Raw genomic sequence first — 21,313 nt, 5'->3', positions numbered from 1 at the left:
AAAAAAAAAAAAAGCTAATAAAAAAATGTCAAAGAAAACTGAAAATAAATGAAAATTTTTATTTTAGAGTAAACTTATAAATTGTGCCTTGTCCTTCTAGTGTTAAAGATATTTAAAGTTTGGCATCATTAGTTAGGTCAGTAAGGACTCTGGGATTATTGAATGCAAGTCAGTCTATTTTTTTCTCATTAAATTTAGGACCTGTTTCATCCATCTTCAGTATCTGTGACATGCATAAATATTAACTTAACAGATTTTTTGAGGGGATGTTTTAATATTAGGAGAGTTTGGGATACTTTAAAAATAAAAGGATTTTTTGTAGTCTAAGTGGCCTGAAAAAGAAATATTGACTAATTATTTCTACCTATGACAAACTAACAAGAAAATATATCACCAAGATATTCCTTATATTCCTACCATTCTTTCTATATCCAGACTTGCATAAAAGAGTTGAAGGATCTAGGTGAAAGTTCTGTGTTCAACATTTACCAACAAAGTCATCTTGGACAACCAACCCCCTTGGTTTCTCTAGATCTCTAGATCTTAAACTGTAATTCATGACCCCATGTGGGGTCTTGTAAGTGAATGTGGAGGTCATGAAATTATGACTTGTATGCCTACTTTATACATCCATATGCCTGGAGCCATGTAAAAAAAGAGGGTGAAAAGGGGTCATGAGTAGAAAAAGTTTAAGCCTGCTCTAGATTATGTTTTCCTCATCCTCTTAAATGAGCATATTTATAACTATTGACTTCAATGATGACAGGATCATATTTGTTCAAAACTTTTAATAAAGCTTAGAGTGCAACACCAAGGGTAGCGCTATCATCCAAATGTGTCCTGTTCTTCAAAATAGTTGAACAAAAAAAGAACCTCTCTTAACAAAAATTTAGGCTTAAAACTATAAATACTCAGACAACTTGGAAATTACCCTCAAGAGTTTACTTCTTCCTGAAGCCTAATCTGTTTTGGAATGGGTAATTGAATAGTGCTTGTTCTTACACTGAAATTGGCTATTTACAAGATAATACTAAAATGACTGGTTTATAGATATATCATTTATATAAATGTAGCACACTCACATGATTTGTTCTATAAATACAATAAAATAATTCAATAGAGCCTATACAGTGAATATGATGTACGCTTTATTCTATTTACAGTACATTTGTTATAAATATAATACATTTCTTGAAAAGCTTACTTTTAATTAACTTGAGTAGATTTATATTTTTAACAGATCAACCCGGTTGTTAAATTACATAATAAAGTGAATGACAATTTAAATGACAAAAATCTCATGGTTGTGAAATAGTGCATTCTGTACTGAGATGAATGAAAAAATAAAATGTCAAATTGGTTCTAAATTATATTCAAAGCATCAGATGAAACTTAATTTGTACAAAGTTATGTATAAGTGAAAAGGTCCACTGGATACTTAGACATGAAGACTTTTATAACATAGGGCCAAAACTGATTTTTGAGAACTGTGAAAAGTGAGAACAGTAGAATTTGTATTTAACACTCTATAGTAAACTTCACAGTAAAGCTGGAATTTATAGAGACTAATGGCTTAAGAATAGCATAGCCAACAAAGGCCATTTTTCTCAAGTTATCTCCTAATACGGCCACTAATATGCACCATCCTGTAAGCTGTTACAGCAATCATTAATTTTTAAAGACAGGGCCTAAGGTGCATGGATATGTTCAAAACCTGTTTTTTGAATATTTAAATTATTACCAGAGTTGAAAAAAATACAAAAAGAATCTATGCATTCTCAGTCCAACGTGCTCTGCATCGATAAACATAAGCTGACAAGAGGTTTGAATATTTGCTATTGTGATCCTACACCATCTCTTGTAATATGGTGGATGTCCCCCAAACTGCTGTAAAAGTCATTCAGCAAAGATAAAACTTATTCTTTTGGTTTCCAGTACAAATTTGTAAGTGATCACACGTTACTAATGATAATCAATGCTGGCATAGAGCTCTGCTGACTTGTTTCAAACAATGTCACTTGGTCCGATAACTTAGCAAATACTCTAGGAGTTCCAAGATTATAGACACCTGCATGAACAAAGCAAGCTTTCAGCTGCAAATTAAAGATTTCCTGGCTCTTAAGCTGTAGTTTGTATTGTGTCTGCCCAAGCCATGTGAATGAACCATGGACTTCCAGTGCTTCTGGGCTGAAAAAGAAAACAAGAACAGGTGACAACTTCATTTGTTTTATGTTTTTAAAAGATTAACAAGTTTCAACAATTGATCCTAAATCTTTCGTTTCCTAATTTTTCATTTTCAAGCTTAGCAAGTTATGGCAAAGCAAGCTTATGAAAATATCTCATAGTTAAGTGGATGACATCTTAATTTTCATTTAAGATATAATTTTTAACAAAAAAATGTATTATTTTGAGATTTTTCATTAAAATTCACCCCTTTCTTCTGAGGACAATTGATTTATTCCTCTGTAACAATGAAAGATGAAATCTCATTAAGAAGCTCACATTTAGAACAGACAATTCTCAGACGAAGAAATTCAAACTATTTCTAGCCATATGAAAAGATGCTCCAAGTCATTATTAATCAGAGAAATGCAAATTAAGACAATTCTGAGATACTACTACACACCTGTCAGATTGGCTAAAATGACAGGGAAAGATAATGCGGAATGTTGGAGGGGATGTGGGAAAACAGGGACACTAATACATTGTTGGTGGAATTGTGAATACATCCAGCCATTCTGGAGAGCAATTTGGAACTATGCTCAAAAAGTTATCAAAACTGTGCATACCCTTTGATCCAGCAGTGTTACTACTGGGCTTATATCCCAAAGAGATTTTAAAGAAGGGAAAGGGTCCTGTATGTGCAAGAATGTTTGTAGCAGCCCTTTTTGTAGTGGCCAGAAACTGGAAACTGAGTGGATGCCCATCAATTGGAGAATGGCTGAATAAATTGTGGTATATGAATGTTATGGAATATTATTGCTCTGTAAGAAGTGACCAACAGGATGATTTCAGAAAGGCCTGGAGAGACTTACATGAACTGATGCTGAGTGAAATGAGCATGACCAGGAGATCATTATATACTTCAACAATAATACTATATGGTGATCAATTCTGATGGACCTGGCCAACTCCAGCAATGAGATGAACCAAATTGGCTCCAATAGAGCAGAAATGAATTGAACCAGCTATACCCAATGAAAGAACTCTAGAAGATGACTATGAACCATTACATAGAATTCCCAATCCCTCTATTTTTGTCCACCTGCATTTTTGATTTCCTTCACAGGCTAATTGTACGCTATTTCAAAGTCCGATTCTTTTTGTACAGCAAAATAACTGTTTGGACATATATATTTATATTGTATTTAATTTATATTTTAACATTTAACACGTATTGGTCAACCTTCCATCTGGGAGAGGGGATAGGGAGGAGGGGAAAAAATGGAACAAAAGGTTTGGCAATTATCAATGCTGTAAAATTACCCATGCATATAACTTGTAAATAAAAAGCTATAATTAAAATAAAAAAAAAAAAAAAAAAGAAAAGAAAAGAAAAAGAAGCTCACATTTATACAGTGCTTTAAAGCACACTTCACAACATTACTCACAATTCATTAAGGCAGGTAAGTATATCGTTATCCCCTTTGTACAGAAAATTTTGACTAGTATTACATATATATTTTATAAATTTGTTGAGCCAGAGAGACTTTATAAGTACTCTCCTAAGTAACAGCTAGGAAGTACCAGAGTTGGAACTCAAACCTAACTTCTAGCTTCAGAATTTTTCATCTTACTACACTATTTAAACCAAAGTAAGATGCACAATGCACTTCTTGTAAAGAGAGGAAATAGAGAGGTTCTGTCCATCCCTCCTCAAGTTTAACTTAAAACCTTTTAAGATTTTTTTGGATACCTTGTAGAGGGCTGAAATTCTTGAGTCGTTGCACTGAGGTTGGTTCAAGCACTTAGGGCTAATTACTGATTGGACAATCAATACTCTATGGGCATATACTTGGAAAATGGTCCTTCTCACTATCCTGTGCTGGCTCAATGATTGGTGTATACAGAGGATTGTAGGAGGGACTAAGGGGTGGAGTAAGATGAGCCAGAGTCACTTTTTGCAGTGGAGGAGGAAGAAGGCTGTCTCAGAGATTCTGCTTCCATACTGTTCACTTCTACCCCTGAAGATCAAGAATAAGGACTTTTGCTTATCCTGACTCCAGCTGATTCTGGGGTATCCTGGGTACGAGCGTGGTTGTCACAGTACCTTCTATGTTTCTTAAAATAATTACTTTCAATTATACATTAAATTATTAAGGAAAATAGCTATTGAAAACCTTTACCTTGTTGCTTTATGTCGCAGATCAATTATTACATCTACGTCCGTCTGAGAACAATTGGAAAGCAAAAGGGTGACTGGTACTAAACAAAGGCTATGAGAGAAGAAGAAAAAGGATTAAACATTTTTGTTTTAGGAACAGAGGAAGTAATTAATAATAATTTAAAATAACCCATAAGTTGTATTTTAAAATCTCTACCACATAGACATTTTAAAATATTCTACATTCAAATAATGAACCAGGTATAAAGTCACTCAAAACAAGCCTTTCAACAAGAAATATTACTGATGAAAACAATACACATTTAAATAACTGAATGTGATTCTCCCCCCTATCCTTTTTGATATTATTTTTCTTGTGCAGTATGATAATTGTGAAAATATGTATAGAAGAATTGCACATATTTAACATATATTGGATTGTTTACTGTCTGGGGAAAGGGGGAATAGAGAGGGAGAAAAAAATTAGAACACAAGATTTTGCAACAAGGGTGAATGTTGAAGACTATTGCATGTGTTTTGAAAATAAAAAAAGCTTTAAAAATAAATGAATGTGTTTATTTAATTGCTGACCAAATAAAAATGTAAGAACTTCTAAGATATTTCCTGCTATTCTCTACTTCCAATCCCTCCCCATCCCAAACAGAACAAAGGTAAACAATAATTATCCAAAAAGCTTAATAGAAGAAAAAATTTTCAGCTGGAAAATCCTATAGGCCTGCACAAGTACTTCTATTCTCTTTGTTAATTCAGTTCAATATATATTTACTGAACTCTTGCTAGGTAGAAATGGCTTGGGGCTAATTAAATGTTATTGGGGAATGAGAGAAGGAGAGGGTAAGAAGGGTCCAAATGAAATGTTCAATTACTGACAGTCTAAGCAAGAAGAGAATATGTGAACACAGATTGTGTGTAAGTAGTTATGCTCACTTCAGAGAATTGATACAATTGATACAATTGGTACAGAACAGATACAAATCTTTAATGGAAAGATTCTTCCTACTCACTATCATAGGGGTATTTTCGTTTCAGTAATAAATCCCTTTATAGTGAGTAACAATAGCCAAAAAAGCTTATCTGATGATTCAAAGTTAAATTATGCCTTCCTAGAAGCCTGAAGCTAAGAAAATTTTCAGATGACTCAATGAGGTTACCTTTAGGGTAGGCAAGATGGCCTGAAGTTGCTGCCCTGAAAAGAACAGTTGTTCAATAGGGGTTTGTTAAATAAATTGTATTAAGAGAAAAATCATGATCATTTTTTCATCATTTTATGTGAACCTGTCTTGTCAAGTTTGAAATTCTGCTAAATATATTGTATTTCTATGTTTTTAAGGAGTCATCACCTCAATCATAAACATTTTCTTAATCTTATAAAAATCAAAACAAAACACATTTACTTAACAGTATAAACACGCATCCCCTGAGATTCTTTTAAAGGATTATTTCATTGAGCATAAAGCTTCAAAACAATTTTTAGTTACTTAAAACATTTAACTACTTTTAAAAAATTTTAAATAAGCAAAATGAAGTCAGTATAGACAAACCTTTCTAATGTGGAAAAAAAACATTGTTTACAAATAACAGATCTGATGCACTAATGATTTTATAATTAGTGTTTATAGGGAAAAACAAAGATAAGAATGGCAATGAATGTCTTTATATCTGATGTACCTTCCTTGTCTATCACAACTGAGACTCTCAGATATGGATTTGATTTGTCTTTACCCTTGACATCTGGAGTCTGTTTTCTTTTAGATATAAGCTGCATACAACAGACTAAAAATCTACATTTGCTTTTATTTATTCTTAATGTTTCTCCATCAGAGATTGTGCTTGGTTTGGGCTCCACAAAAATCATGCCTCCCCCAGAATAATATCATCATCTGAAATTTATTCATTATGGGACTAATTCAGCTTTGATACTCTACATCTCCTCAGAACCAACAGAGACCTCTTCCCTTCAAATTGTAAAAAAGAATAATAAACTCCACCTGAAGTCTCCCTTTATTGAAGCTCAGAATTTTCCAACTAATTTCATTTTCCACTAGCTGCTCAACTTGGTCTTAACTCTACTACCCCAACTCTTTCCCCCTTCCAGCTTCCTTTTGTATAATATCTTTTCCCACTAGACTGAAAGATTATTGAGGGTAGAAACTGTCTTTCTTTTTCTTATTTGTATCTTCAGAGTTTAGGACAATGGCACATAGTAGGCATTTGTAAATGTTTACTGATTACTGTCTAAAATGAACATATTTCAGACCTTTTTTGATGAAATGGATGACTAAAGGACTCTGGATATTGAAGACTAGTTTTTATGAGACTTGATAGTTGTTCTACTGTAGGTCTTGTGGGAACCATTGTGTTTTCTGGACGAGTAAATTTTAAGAGTCCCATCTCTGGTGGTTCCTAGGGAAGAAAAACAAAATAAAACCTTAGCTAATTAAAAAAATAGAGCAAATGTTTTGAAATAACATTTAAAAAATGAAATAATTCTTGCTCTCAAGCTGATATTCTACTGGAGGACAGAGCATGTATTTATTGAGATTAAATTTTAAAAAGACAGTTTGAAGAGACAGCACAAACTTTTGGGATTTCAGGAAAGGGTCCCTATAGGAAGTAGGACCTGAGCTGCTAAACATATTAACAAGAGATGGAGTGTTTAGTCTGGTTACACTTAATGTAACAATTTGTCTAGAATTTAGAAGTATATGAAAAAGTAATATAAAATAAATCTGGGAAGGTAGATGAGAACCAGATTATAATAGGCTTCAAATGTCAGAGAGGTTAAGTGAGTTGGCCCATCACACAACATGAGGTATCAGATGCAGGATTTAAATGAAGATCTTGTTGCCTCCAAAGTCTAGCCCTCTATTTATTCTAGCATCTATCCCAACTCACAGCCCTAAGGAGGAAGGGAAAGATAAGCAGCACCAAAAGCTGCAAAGACAGCAGAGAGAACAAAGACTAAGAAAGGCCATCAGTTTGGAAAGTAACAGATCACTAGCAATCTGATCACTAGCAATCTGAACAACACAGTGTAGAAAAGTGTGGTGAAGTCAGATCAAACTGCAATTGGTAGAGCAGTGAAAAATGAATAAGGAAATTAATAAAATGACTATATTTTTTCCTAGGAGTTTATGAAGGTGAGAACTGGAGAATAGATTGGAAGTGATCTCAGTAACTGAGATATAAGACAAAAGTCTGAGGAAATGGCACAGGTAAGGGAAAGAATTTTGAAAGAGTGAAACTCAGATATACTAAGCATCATCTCTATAAAACCAAAACACCTACTGAAGTTTTCAAAATGGATGTTCCAGAGGCATCTCAAGCTCAAAGAGGTCAGAAGAGAACAAATTATCTTTCTCATCAAACTGACCCCTCTTCTAAACTTCCTCTGTATCTGTGAAAGAAACTGCCACTGTTTTTTCCTTCATTTTCCAGGGTCATAGTAATGGATCAGCACTTTAGTGTAGTAGATCAAGTGCCAGAAATGAAGTCAAGAAAACTCATCTTCCTGAGTTCAAATATGGCCTCAGGCACTTAATAATTCCTCATATGTAAAATGAAATGGAGAAGGAAAGAATAAACAACTCTGTTTTTGGGATCACAAAGAGCTGAACATGAATGAAATGAGTGAGCAACAACCACTTTAGTAATATTTCTAAATTCTCCTCACCCTCATACATTCAATAAGTTGTCCAATCCTGCCATTTCTCTTTTCGTATGTCTTATATCTGGGTCCTTCTCTATAGTTACACAACCATGACTTTCGCTTAAACCCTCATCACCTCTTACTGTATGGTTCCAATGATCTCCCTACCACAAATGCACCCTACACACACTTGCCAGTATGATTCTTTTCAAGTGTCAAGCCAATCCCCTATTTCACCGATTCCAGAGAATCACTATTGCTTCTAGGATAAAATACAAAATTAACTAATTGGCCTTTGAAACCCTTTATAAGCTGCCCCTGACATAGCTTTCATTGTACAGGTTACTTCCTTCCCTGTATTCTAAGATTCAACCACATTGATTTCTCTGTTCCTCACATAAAATTCCTCCATCTTCATGCTTTTGCGCTGACTGTGCCCTCATGACTGGAATATAATACTTTCTCACATCTAGTTCAAAAGATTTCTCTCTTCCTTGAAGATGGAGTTCAAGCATCTTTATGACCATCTCCAACCCTAATGCTCTTCCTCCCTAATCCTTGAACTTAACTAGTTGAATTTAACCCTTTGTATCTGTCCTCTTTTTATTTATTCTGTACATATTTATTTATGTACTTGTCTCCCCCAAGGGAATATATAATTCAATGAGAGTAGGGATTGTTTTATTCTTTGTTTATATTTGTATCCTCAGTGTTTAACACAGTGCTTGTAAATATGTAGTAGGTACTTAATAAGTGCTTTTTTTATTGATGAAGGAAGGAATATCTAGGGGCTGACAAAAGAGGACAAAGTCTGAAATAATCACTGTAGTTAATGTGTTCAAGACTCAACCAAAGAAGAGTAAACAGAATGCCATTGCCACATTAAGGCTAGGAAAAATTAATTAGCACAAATCTGTAGTGGAAAAACTTAGCTTATGTCCAAAATTTTCCTTTGTAACATTCAGCAGTCAAGTAACAGCAAAAACATTGGATGGGGCAATAAATCCATTCTAACATATTTTGAGTCATAATCTTTAATGAATCTATGATCTTTGATGGATTTGAGTCCCCCTGGGTTCATATATTCTACTATCTTTGGTTCTGTGAGGCTCAAGATCTTCCCATTTTTCAGCTCATACTCTCTAATATCCAAGGTGAATTGATCTCATATGCCCTTACATGTTTAAAATGTTAAAGAAGAAAATAATTAATGTAAGCTGGGTCTATGAGAAACATAATAGAAATGTTACCTTGAGTTTTGTTGTTCTTGTTGATAAAAGAGTATTTAGTAGCAAACTAATAGTACTAGAATAGAACTAATGGCGTTAGGTGTACTTTATTGTCAAAAAAAAATTTTTTTCATGCCCATCAATTGGAGAATGGCTGAATAAATTGTGGTATATGAATATTATGGAATATTATTGTTCTGTAAGAAATGACCAGCAAGAGGATTTTAGAAAGTCCTGGAGACTTACATGAACTGATGCTGAGTAAAATGAGCAGGACCAGGAGATCATTATATACTATATACTTCAACAACAATACTATATGATGATCAATTTCTGATGGACGTGGCCCTCTTCAGCAATGAGATGAACTAAATCAGTTCCAATGGAGCAGGAATGAATTGAACCAGCTACACCCAATGAAAGAACTCTGGGAGATGACTAAGAACCATTACACAGAATTCCCAATCCTTCTATTTTTGTCCACCTGCATTTTTGATTTCCTTCACAGGCTAATTGTACACTATTTCAGAGTCCGATTCTTTTTGTACAACAAAATAACTGTTTGGACACGTATACTTATTTTGTATTTAATTTACACTTTAACATATTTAACATGTATTGGTCAACCTGCCATCTGGAGGAGGGGTTGGGACAAAGGAGTGGAAAAATTGGAACAAAAGGTCTGGCAATTAATTGTCAATGCTATAAAATTACTCATGCATATAACTTCTAAATAAAAAGCTATAATAATAAAAAAAATTTTTTTCAATTAGCTTGTTGCCAAACAAAAAAAATTAAGTATTATTAAGTAAAGATGAAGTAGCATTAATTAGTGAACCTGTGTGGTTAATGTTAACTTTCATTTTTAATCCACTGGTAAGATATCTAATTTTATTATGCTCATATATCATGGAAAGAGACATTTAAATCATTTTACATTATGTATGAACTTAAGACAAAGATAATGAATGCTGGTTATGTGTTTTTAAATAGAAGAAAAGTAGTATGTGGAAACTAACCACCAGAAATTCTTAAGTTGTCACAGTTCAGTCAATTTGCTCCAAAAATTATTACCTGCTTTTGAGAAAATGAGAAAGCCTCTCTTCCAAGAGTTCGAAGAATAACATGATGCTGGCCTTCCAAAATAAGCTGTTTATTGTCTTCCACAACATAGGCCTATAAGATATAACACAAAAAAGATTATCTAAATTTGTGACAAGAGATGTTATAACTAATTTCATCAATCATTAGAAAATCAGCAAAATGTGCATTTTTTTAGACTCAAAATAATTTCTGATAAGACTTCTATCCTTAGAATTAAAAGATCAAAATATTTTTGATGAAATTTGCAAAGGAACACATGCAGAAGTATTGTGAGACAATGTAATGTACTTTACAAACCTAAAAATATTATATAAATATCAGTTATTATCATCAGCCTCCAATTTGGTAATGACTTTATTCCCCAAGCCTTTCTTCTACTGCCTTCCTGCTGAGTTCAAGCAGTGTTTATGGAACAATTATAGGAGTATGTTTCTCTCTATATTATATTCTGCTTTCTCTTCATTATACTCCTACATGTCTGGTTGCCCCCTCTCAGTCTCTTCTCCTGTATCTCTATTCAGATTAAACCTACTAATCTCAGGTGTTCCCCAAGACTCTGTCCAGTCACTCTTCTGTTGCCTTTTTATGCTGTTTTGATTGGTGATCTCATCAGTTCCCATGGATTCAACTGTTAGCTTTACATAAATGATTCTCAAATCTATTTGTCCAGCTTTCTGTTGATCTCTCATCCCCAAATCTCTTATCTTGAACTAGATATCTCATAGACATTTAAACTTAACATGTTCAAACTGAAGTCATATCTTTTCTCCCATACCCTACCTCTTCTAAATTTCTAAAAGTTGGGTGTACCACCATCCTCCTTGCTCTTTCACACTTCATTCTATATCCATTCAAGTGCTATATCCTATTCCTTCTATCTTTATATCATCTCTAATCTACATCCCCTTCTTTCCTCTGATATTACCATCACTCAGGAATCTAGGAGAGGGCCTTCATAATTTTATGTTTGGAGAATTGCTCATCTTTGCCCCTTCTTTCAAATTTCAGCTTTTAAAATCTTACTTTCTGCAAAAAGCCTTTGTAGTCCTCCTTGACTTTAGTGCCTTCCCTCTGAGATTTTTCCCATTTTTCCAGTATGTATTTTTGTTTGAAAATGATTTTTTACACTCATGTTATCCCTGTCATTATTTTATGAGCCCTTTCATAACAGGGACTGTTTCAGTTTTACATTTGGGGAGGGTTGGTACGATCTTCTCAATGCTTAGGACGTAAATACCATGTACGTTCCCCTTTCCTTCCTTCCCTCAGGTTGTACAGGCCAGTCATGTCTTCATTTCTCGACAGATTACAAACCAGACTCTTCCATCATGTTCATTCACTTGGTACCTTCCTCTCTTACAACCTCTTTTTAGTTTCTTCTACGGCTTTTCCATTAGAATAAGCTCCAAAAGGGCCAGAATGATCTTTTTTGTTGCTTGCTTTTTTCCATTCCCAGTCCATGCCACAGTGTCTAGCAACTAAATATTTAGTAATTACCTAGTAAGCCTGCTGTCTGTTGATGACTAACGTTTGCATTATATTGGTATATTGGCAGTTTTGGGGGAATATAAGCTTTTTATTCTTGCCTACTTGCAATACTTTTACTTTGATCCAGAATCTCTGGATTTTGGCTATAAAGTTTATGGGAGTTTTCCTTTTAGAATTGTCCTCCACGCCCCACCTCTTTACTTCCTCCTCAGGCTCAAGCAGTAACCAGTGGATTTTATTTCTACTTTGTTTTCCGTTCTAAGAAATCTGGGCAGTTTTCTTGAAATATGGCTCACTTTTTGAATGTGTTTGTTCATATAGTCCAATGACTTAAATGATCTTTCCTCAATTTTTGTTTTCAATGAGATACTTTAAATTATCCTCTATTTTTTGTCAAGCTCTGGCCTTTGTTTTAATGTTTCTTGTTGTTTTGTGTTTTAATTAACTTTTGTGTGATTTAATTTTCAGTGTCTTTTACTTGTTTTGTATTTCTTGTGCTAGGTTATTTATATCCTTTCCAAGTCTCTGCCACAGCTCTCATTTCTTATTCAATTCTTTCTTCATTCTTATTTTATATCATTTTAAAACTTATTTTACCTCTTACATCCTTTCTTTAGGAATCTGAATTGATGTTATGGGCAAACTGGGTTTTTCTTTGAGGCTTTGCTTTTCATTGTTTTGGAATTATTTTCCTCTTCTGATTTTGTCTTACGTATATATCTAGAATCATAACAGCTCTTATTCTTTTTTGTCTATTCATTCTACCAGAAACTTACTAGGACAACCTGCTATGAGCTCAAGAGCTGAGTTTGTGATCCAAGGCCACCTGGCAAATCGCTAGTTATTACTCTGGGCCAGGGATTTAAGAGCAAGAGCAAGATCAACTCTGTCCTGAAGCTGTTGTACTGTGCCCATAATCATAAGCTACCTAGGTTTCACATTTTCCACCTTGGTCACTTTGCCTACAGATCATATTTGTGATCTTGGGCTAGAAAGGTGACCCACTATGTAATTTCTCTATTTCCCAATCACTAATTGTTTTTAAATTCTTAGATCACTGTTGGAGCAGTTATTGAGGAAGCCATGCTGTACTGCTACTTCTTATTTTATCATATTGGCTCAAGTTTCTGTCTACTTGGTTGTTCCCATCTTATTACTCAAAAGTATCTTCAAAAAGGCTCTTTTTTTACTGATCCTTAGAAATTATGTTCAACTACTCCTAGAAGTATACCTATAGAATCATAACAATTTTTTTTGTATTCAACCTCTATTACATGTCCTTGCTTTTGTCTTCTACCCTGTTTCTAAAAACATATGCAGTTTTCTATTAATTCTGTTTATTTTTTTTTGTTTAGTGACAAAGAACTGGAAGGAAAGCTGGTGTCTAGTAACTTGGGAATGACTGAACAAACTGTGGCATACTGATTGTAATAAGACTGATGCTAAGTCAAATCTGAAGAATTTGGATAAGACTACAAATACTGAGGAAAAGGAGAAAACACCCACATCTAAAATAAGCAACCTAGGTAACTGGTCTTAGGAAAACAAACTTAGTCATACTGAGGGGCATTATGTCACAGAATAAAACAAAATTAAAACTGAAATTCTTCAGAAAAATAAATATAGAAAAACCAATATTTGTTATTCAGCTCATATATCTAATACTTCAAAAATAAGCATATTTTTAAAAAGAAATATTTATTCAAGAAAAGTAATAACACATACCTTCCATAACACAACAATATTCAAATCCACTTCACTGCATTTTTGAATTAATCTCACTGCATCATCAGAGGACTGTTTTTCATTTGCCACAGAACTACACATAGATGACTGGGGATGTGTTTTTTTCAATTCAGATGATAAACTTCGAAAAAAAAAGTCAGCACATGGACTTGCTGAACTTATTATCTGTTTTTAAAAAACAACAGTTTATTATTAAATTATTAAAACCTAAATGGAATAAAAATGTGCATTTCTTCGAATTTACATAGAAAAAATATTCACAAACAACTTCTTGAAAACAATATGATGGTTTGAATGCTAGTAGGTAATCAATGGCTTATAGGTGGAACTATATGCTAGCTCTGTGGTTCAGCAAAGTTAGTAAAAACTATAGGGATCAGAGAAGGATTCACAGAATGATATATTAACAGGGTTTTAAAGGACAGGCTGAAATGTATCAAGTGAGGTACAAAGCATAGAAGCAGGGCAGTACAGGATTTATTCAGGAGGCAAAGAGTAGTTCAGGTAGCTTGGAAAAAAGAATGTATATGATGAAATACAACTGAAAAAATATAGAATCTCCATCAGACAAAAGTGTTTGATTTTTTTTTACTTTAGAGACCATGGGAAACCCCAAAAAGATTTGAGCAGAGAAGTGAAGTAATTAGATTAATGCATTAGGAACATTATTCTCAAAGCAGTAAGAAAGCCAGGGTATAGGGAAAAATTAAAAGAATTTAGAGTCAAACATACCAAAAAACAATTCTGGGACTTATATAATTGAAGCTACAAAATGCTCTTTACAAAAATAAGGACAATTAATTGAAGGGATATTCAATGTTTATAATTGAAGCACATGCACACAAAGGTGCAGGTACACACACACACACACACAGACACAGACACATACACATACACACACACACCCCTACCTAAATTAATTTGCAAAGTAATATGAGGCCAAGGAACCAATTGAAATAATATTCATTTGGAACAACAAAAGGTTTAGAATCTCAAGAAAAATAACCCAAAATAGTAAGAATGACAGAATTTAAATTCTCAAAACTATAATGCAAAGCTATAATCATTAAAACTAGAAATAGTTACAAAACAGAAAGATCAGTGGAACAGATTAAATAAGTAATACTTATAAGAAGCCAATTGTTTGATGCACCTAAAAACATCAACTCCAAGAAGAAGAAGTTCCTCGACAAGAACTACTAGGAAAACTTATTTTACAAAAAATTGATTCATAAAAACATTAGAATAGAATGGAGATCTGTTACAGTAAGAGTTCTTACCAACCAAGGAATAAAAAGGATCCATAAAAATTAAAAGAGATGATTTAAATTACATGAAATATAAAAGCTTTAATACAAGCAAAGCAATGTAGTTAGAAACAGGGGGAGGAGTGGGGAGGGAAGAGGGAATCTTTCTATCAACCATTAATAAAAATCTAATAGTCAAGCTAGAAATATGAAAGAACAAGAGCCAATGCTCAAGAAATGTGTTCCAAGAATATGAATAGTTTTCAAAAGAAAGGCAAATAACAATCACATAAAAATACTCCAAATTGCCAGTAAAAAGAGAAATGCAAATAATGGTCTCTAGAGATATCACTGAAAATTAGTAAGAATGATAGAAAATGGAAATTAATTTTGGAGGAGCTGTGAGGAGACAAACACAATTAAACACTGGTAGCAAAGCTATAAATTGGTTAAACCATTCTGCAAAGCAATTTGAAATTGTGCAAGAAATTTTTTGATCTGATAATCCTAGTACTAGAAATATACACCAAACAGAAGACAGAAAGACTCATATAACTCATCAAACCATTCAGCATGAGGTAGAAATAGAAGCAACATGGCCAAGTGCATAGAGGCAGTATGAGAAAATGGACAGAGCCAGCCTCCCAACCAGGAAGACTTTTATTTAAGTCCCACTTTTTACATTTATTGCCTTTGTGTCTCTGGAGCAAGTCTCTTTACCTCTCAAATGTTCTAGATAACTCTCTAAGACTAAGTTGTAGAGAAGGTGTTTTCATACATTGGCAAAATGAGTTTTCTTAATTGAGAGGTCCTTAAATTCATGAAATCACAGATTTAGTTCCTATTCCCTCTTCACAGCAACACTTTTTTATAGCAGGAAACACTGGAAACAAGATATCATTGATTGACAAAAGGCTGAACAAACTTTCATAAGAAATTATAAACATAAGGAATTAAGAGAACTATAGCAACACTCTTGTGAACTGCTGAAGAGAAATAAAAATAACCAAAAATGTAAACAAAAACACTAAAAGGCAGACAATTTCATTATTTTATATGACCTCCAACCCATAGATCATGAAGCTCTATAGCAAGATACTAAGAGAGCAGAATAGTAATACTATTGAAAAATACAGGAAAATCAAAGAGAAAGTATATTTTTAGAGAATGATAATAAGCTCAACCTCAGATGTAGTAAATTAGTGATACGAGAATACATCCTGGTGGAGATGTGTTCTATAGACAGCTGGAGATGTAGGAACTCAAAAGGCCAGGGTTGGAGACACAGATCTGAGTTATGAGCAAAGGCCAAGGCAATACCAACTCACCAAGAAAGGAGACCATCGAAAGTAGAAGACATCCATGGAAAGAATACAAGAGAACAATGTCAGGATAAAGGTTAGTATCCAATAAGTTACAGAGAAGCAGTTACAGTGTTAGGAGGAAAACTCGGGAAATATGGTATCTCTGAAGACAAGAAAAAAAAAATTTCCGGAAGGAAAGGGTGACCAAACATCAAATGTTGCCAAGAGGATAATGAGGATGAGGACTAGGAAAAAAAAGTTGTTTTGGGTAATTATAAGGATCTTTGGTAATTTCTAGTCAATGAAATGATTTAGTTTTGTGACTTCTAAGAATAATCAGATTCAGAAGCAGAGAAACTGGATGCTAGAAGTTATCCTGAAACAAAAATTAACAGAATCAACAAGGTGGAAATTTAGAAGGAAGAAAGACCTAAGAACAATATTAAAGTGATCAGCTATACTCTGAACATATAGTTAGAATTATGGCAGAAATTCGTACATACATATATTGATTGTGACTGATAATTAGCTAGGTAAGTAAAAACCAGATGATCTATTCTCCTTTGTTTTGCTCCTTTTCCCATGATCAGTACTATGCTCTAAAACCAACCTACTCTCTTATTCTTATTTTCATTTCTAAATCATTTAATAAGAATGCTTTCTACTGGAATGTGTACTCTATTTTACATGTATACTCTATTTTACATGTATATATTAAAATTTTCCCGTTTTCTTTCTTTATTCCACAAAGAAAATTTTTTAGATTATGATGATGTAATTCTAGCATTAAGTTCTTCTCATCTAAGGATAATGATATAAATACTCAACACAATAACTCACTGTTAATGACAAACTAATGGAATAGTATAGCAAATTAATGTGCTGTTTGGTCTTATAAAATTAAAATTTCTAAAATTATTTTACTATTTAAAACAATCTTGGCACCAATTTTAATATCTCATATATTAAAAAATGAAATGATGTTATATGCTTGCATTTAAACAAGAACAAAAGATATTTTCCCTTCTATGTTTTGTGTAAGTAAATCAAAATGACTTAAAAATTATAAAGTTTTTTAACAATACCTTCCTGTTTGAAAGCCAGTACATACAAAGTTAAGTATTGCTTTAAACACCTACATATATGAATTACCACCACCCCCAAAAAAAAAAGTTTTTCAATAATTTCCATTAAATATCTCCAACACTCCTCTCAAACTCTACATTTTGAATGGTTATTTTCTTTGTTTTTTAAGCTGACTGGAATGTGGGGAGGCATATGATGTTAATCTCTAATGATCCCATTAATTGTCTCTTTTCCAATCCTATTATTTCTATATACAGAGTGTGCCAAAAAGACTTAGGGCAATTTTAAGCTATTAAAAGATTAAAAAAACACTAAGATGTTTGGGACATGCTATATAAAGAAAATCAGGTTTAAGTATTTCTGTGCTGCCTTGTTGTTTAGCTATTTTGTTATATAACAGAGAATGTAATTATGGCCCTAACTCTTTTGAATAAGTTCTCCTCAATCTTCCATATTAGAAGCATTTCGCTGTATCAACTTTTCTTGTGTTTATAAATTTATTAATTCATATTAAGTGGATACGACATTATTTTTATTACTCCCTCCATTCACAACTGTTCACAGGGAAGGGAATGTGGGAGAGGGGAAGGTATAAAGAGATTTGTAGAAAAGGGGGAAGTTTCTGAAAAAAATCAAATAATGATAGGGTGTTTGAACTCCAAAAAGCAAAGAAATCAATGTACTAAACAGTTTGTCTATGTCAGAATAACAAGGTATATTTTGACAATGACTCTTTTTAAGTCAAATAATTTCTTTTGCTAATTTACATACCTGTTCATTGCCAAAGATGATGTCTGCAAATGTGTATTTTTCTGATGACTGTGCAGCAGCTAAAGAATAGGGGAAGAAGACAGATATCATCTCAGGGCCGTGAATAAAAATCCTCATTTGAAAAATGTGTCACTAAGTAAAATTAACTTACCTTCAAAATGTTTACATCTTACTGCCTTAAAGCACAACTTTCCCCTCTCTCTACTAGCAAGTTTCGAATCTAGAAAGACGGGAAAAATTTTTTCAGAAGCTATATTTTATCAGCTTTATTAAAAGAGAAATACAACAATCTCTATTTGGTAAAAGTCCATTTTATTTTCACATTCAGATGTTTGGCCAAACCAGATCATGAGTCATTTAAAAAAAATTTAACTCTTAAAACAATCTTTCTCTGGTTCCAGGCCAAGGAAAAATCACTTAAAGAAAAAATGTAATATCCAGGAATTCAAAGTCTAAGAACCAAATTTTTGAATTAAGTCAACAGTTATAGTAGAGGGACTGAGAGAAGGGTGGCAGGAAAGATTCTTTTATAGGAATAACAAATTCTTGATATAAAAGAGTGACAGAATAATTTATTTCTTCTTCTCATATTAGGCAATAAAGTAATTTACACAGATAGGATGAAAATTCTGAGGCTATTCTTCTCTAAGCAATCTTGCCTATTCATTATAAATCAGCAAGCATTCATTAGCTACTCATTCCAACTACAGAATTATCAACAAAGTGCTAAAGGGATAAAATTAAGACACTACCCAAGTAGCCCTCACAAAACTGACAAGTCTATTAGAGGGAGAAGGATAAGCAACCATAAAAGAAAATACCATGTATGGAAGTTCATAACAGCAGAGAAACAAAATGTTATTTAAAGTTAAACTGAGAGAAGAGTCATTATCTCTTGGTAGGGTTAAAAATGTTAGTATGTAAAGATAGTGTAAGCAAAGGCAGAAAGATAGGAAAAACACAAGATGTACTCAGCAGATTAAAAACCACAATTTATACATTTTGCATGAACACTGAGTACATGGAGGGGAATAGCATGAAATAAATAAGGATGTGATACCAGACTGTTGACAGGTTTGAATGCCAGGCAAAACTTTCAGCAAAAAATATTTAGCAAATAATATGGTACTAATGAAAATTTTTAAGCAGAAAAATAATATAAAAAAAAAGCTGGTCATCAAGAAGAATATTTCATATTGCACAGACTATTTCAATAGTCTAGGCAGGCATAATAAGGACCTGTAATAGGGGAATAGCAGTGGAAAGAGAATGAAATGGTTGCAAAAACTCTTCTGGAGGAAAATTGATTCCTTGGTAACTACTGGATTTGAGAAGTGAGGGAGAAATAAAATCATGGAAACATCAAGGCTTTGGAGAAATAAAAGCCATTTGACAATGGGTCACCAGGTGAATAGTGGCACTCCTAACAGAACTAGTAAAGAATGAATCAGGTTTTGAGTAAAAGATAAATAAGTTCAATTTTATGCATATTTAAATTTAAGATTTTGACAAATCACTAAGGCAGGGATAATGAATTGAAAATGAAGGAAAAGAATTTAGAAGAGAGGTTTAAATTAGAGAGAAAGATTTTAGAGTCTCTTGAATAGGGACGATTAACTAATTGAAACCATGAAAATAAAATTAAATGAAAAGTTATAAGGATGGGGGGGGGGGGGGAAGGGGGGGGGAGAGAAGGAAGACAGAAGTCCATGCATGGTTAAACTACTAAAGATGTAGAGGTCATATTAAAGTGTCAGAAAGAGAATGAGGAATTAGTGAGAAAGAGAAAGAAAAAAGTATTAGGAAAGTTGAAAGAGAATCAGAAATACTGATTTCAAATTTTCAAAAGCCAAGGGAGAAAAGTTTATTTAGGAGGCCAACAGAAATTCTCAAATGATTGAATATGTATTCAAAAGCTAACTTAAACTCCACATTTTATACTTTAACCCTGAACTTCTTTCTAACTTGAGTGGAAGATCCCTAGATTCAAACCCATCATCTTTTGATTTTTTTTTTCTTCTCTACCTTTCTCCCCTCAAACCAAATAGCTGCTAAGTACTATCATTTTCACCTCAGTTTCTTATACCTCTTCCCTTTTTTTGACTAATATAGCCACCAGTCTAGCTCATACTCATCAGTGATGATTTGGATTACTGTTACAATCTCCTAATTGATTCCCTCACCATCAATCTTCATTTTCACCCATCTAGCCTTTAAACAGCAGTCAGAATGCTCCAAAAAAAAAAAAAGTTTTCCACTGTCATTCTCTAGTTCTTAAAACCCCAGTGGTTTCTTACTTATTAGCCTAGCATTTAAGAATACCCACATTTTGGCTGTAACTTACTCATATAGGCTCATTTCTTATTACCTTACTTCACAAATTCTACATTCCAAACTAAGCAGTTATATTCTCATAACCAAGATTTACACAATTCCTGCAAACCCTCCTCATTCCTGTATTATATAGTCCATTCTCATCTCCACAAGTCAAAATTTTCTCCTTTCAAGGCTCAGCTCAAATTCCATCTTCAATAAGAATTACTCCCTGATACTTGTAGACTCCACACTCTCATAGCTAAAACGTTTTCTCCCTTAATTTTTCCTAGTAGACTTTGACTTTTATTTTAACTACACATTACTTCATTTATCTATTATTTCATTTATCTGTACATGTTATGCATACTCTCCAGCCCCAAAACACAGTCCTAGACAATGGGGATCAGACCATTTTGCTTCTTCACTGCCTACCATCTAGCCATAATGAGCCTCACACATAACTGGCATTCAATGATGGTTGCTGAACTTGTGACACTGAAAGAATATAGGACTAAAAAAAATAACAGCAATTTTAGTAATTACATTCTTCATGCTACATCAAGGTTCTGGTATTATTTGAACTCTGGCACCAAATAACTGACACTCCCCACATTCACAGCTAAAAGCTAGAGTACAACAGCTGATCTGTATTATACTTCTTGGTAGTATTATAATATTATATAATATTACACTGCCCTGTAGTCCCTGAAAACAGAGCTCTTTTACAGAATAAAACTTATACCACAAAACTTTTCTTTACTCAATCTCTCTTCCCCAATCCCACTCAGGGGCCTCCAATCCACAGGATAGGGTTACCCCAATTGCCCTCAGATATACCCAGTGAAAATATGTTATGCTCCAGTTAGAGCACTAAGAGGAAATCAGAAAGGCAGTAAGTAGACAGCACATATAAAGTAAAAGGAAAGCTAGAAAAATGAGGGGAATTAGGGGGAAAAAATGTGAAAAATAGGGAAAAGACAAATCCACAAAATAAAGATGAGGGGATAGGAGTACTCGCAGTCATATAT

The 21,313-nt window shown here is 33.4% G+C and overlaps 1 protein-coding gene across 2 annotated transcripts in view; it reads right to left on the bottom strand.

Moving 5' to 3' along the window:
* Positions 1–1,126: 1,126 nt before the first annotated feature.
* The window catches only part of TRAPPC8 (trafficking protein particle complex 8), a 121,688-nt gene continuing 101,501 nt past the window's right edge, over positions 1,127–21,313 (bottom strand). For both annotated transcript variants that reach the window (XM_031946480.1, XM_031946481.1), the window contains 7 exons: positions 18,121–18,189; positions 17,970–18,028; positions 13,541–13,726; positions 10,298–10,399; positions 6,603–6,748; positions 4,347–4,436; positions 1,127–2,187 (listed from right to left, as the gene is read on the bottom strand). In XM_031946480.1, the coding sequence (XP_031802340.1) occupies positions 1,953–2,187; positions 4,347–4,436; positions 6,603–6,748; positions 10,298–10,399; positions 13,541–13,726; positions 17,970–18,028; positions 18,121–18,189 (887 nt within the window). In that variant the 3' untranslated portion in view covers positions 1,127–1,952. The remainder of the gene's footprint in view (positions 2,188–4,346; positions 4,437–6,602; positions 6,749–10,297; positions 10,400–13,540; positions 13,727–17,969; positions 18,029–18,120; positions 18,190–21,313) is intronic.

Source organism: Sarcophilus harrisii, chromosome 1, assembly GCF_902635505.1.
Source record: "Sarcophilus harrisii chromosome 1, mSarHar1.11, whole genome shotgun sequence".
Lineage (NCBI taxonomy): Eukaryota > Metazoa > Chordata > Mammalia > Dasyuromorphia > Dasyuridae > Sarcophilus > Sarcophilus harrisii.
This window is presented reverse-complemented; position numbering and strand designations above follow the sequence as displayed.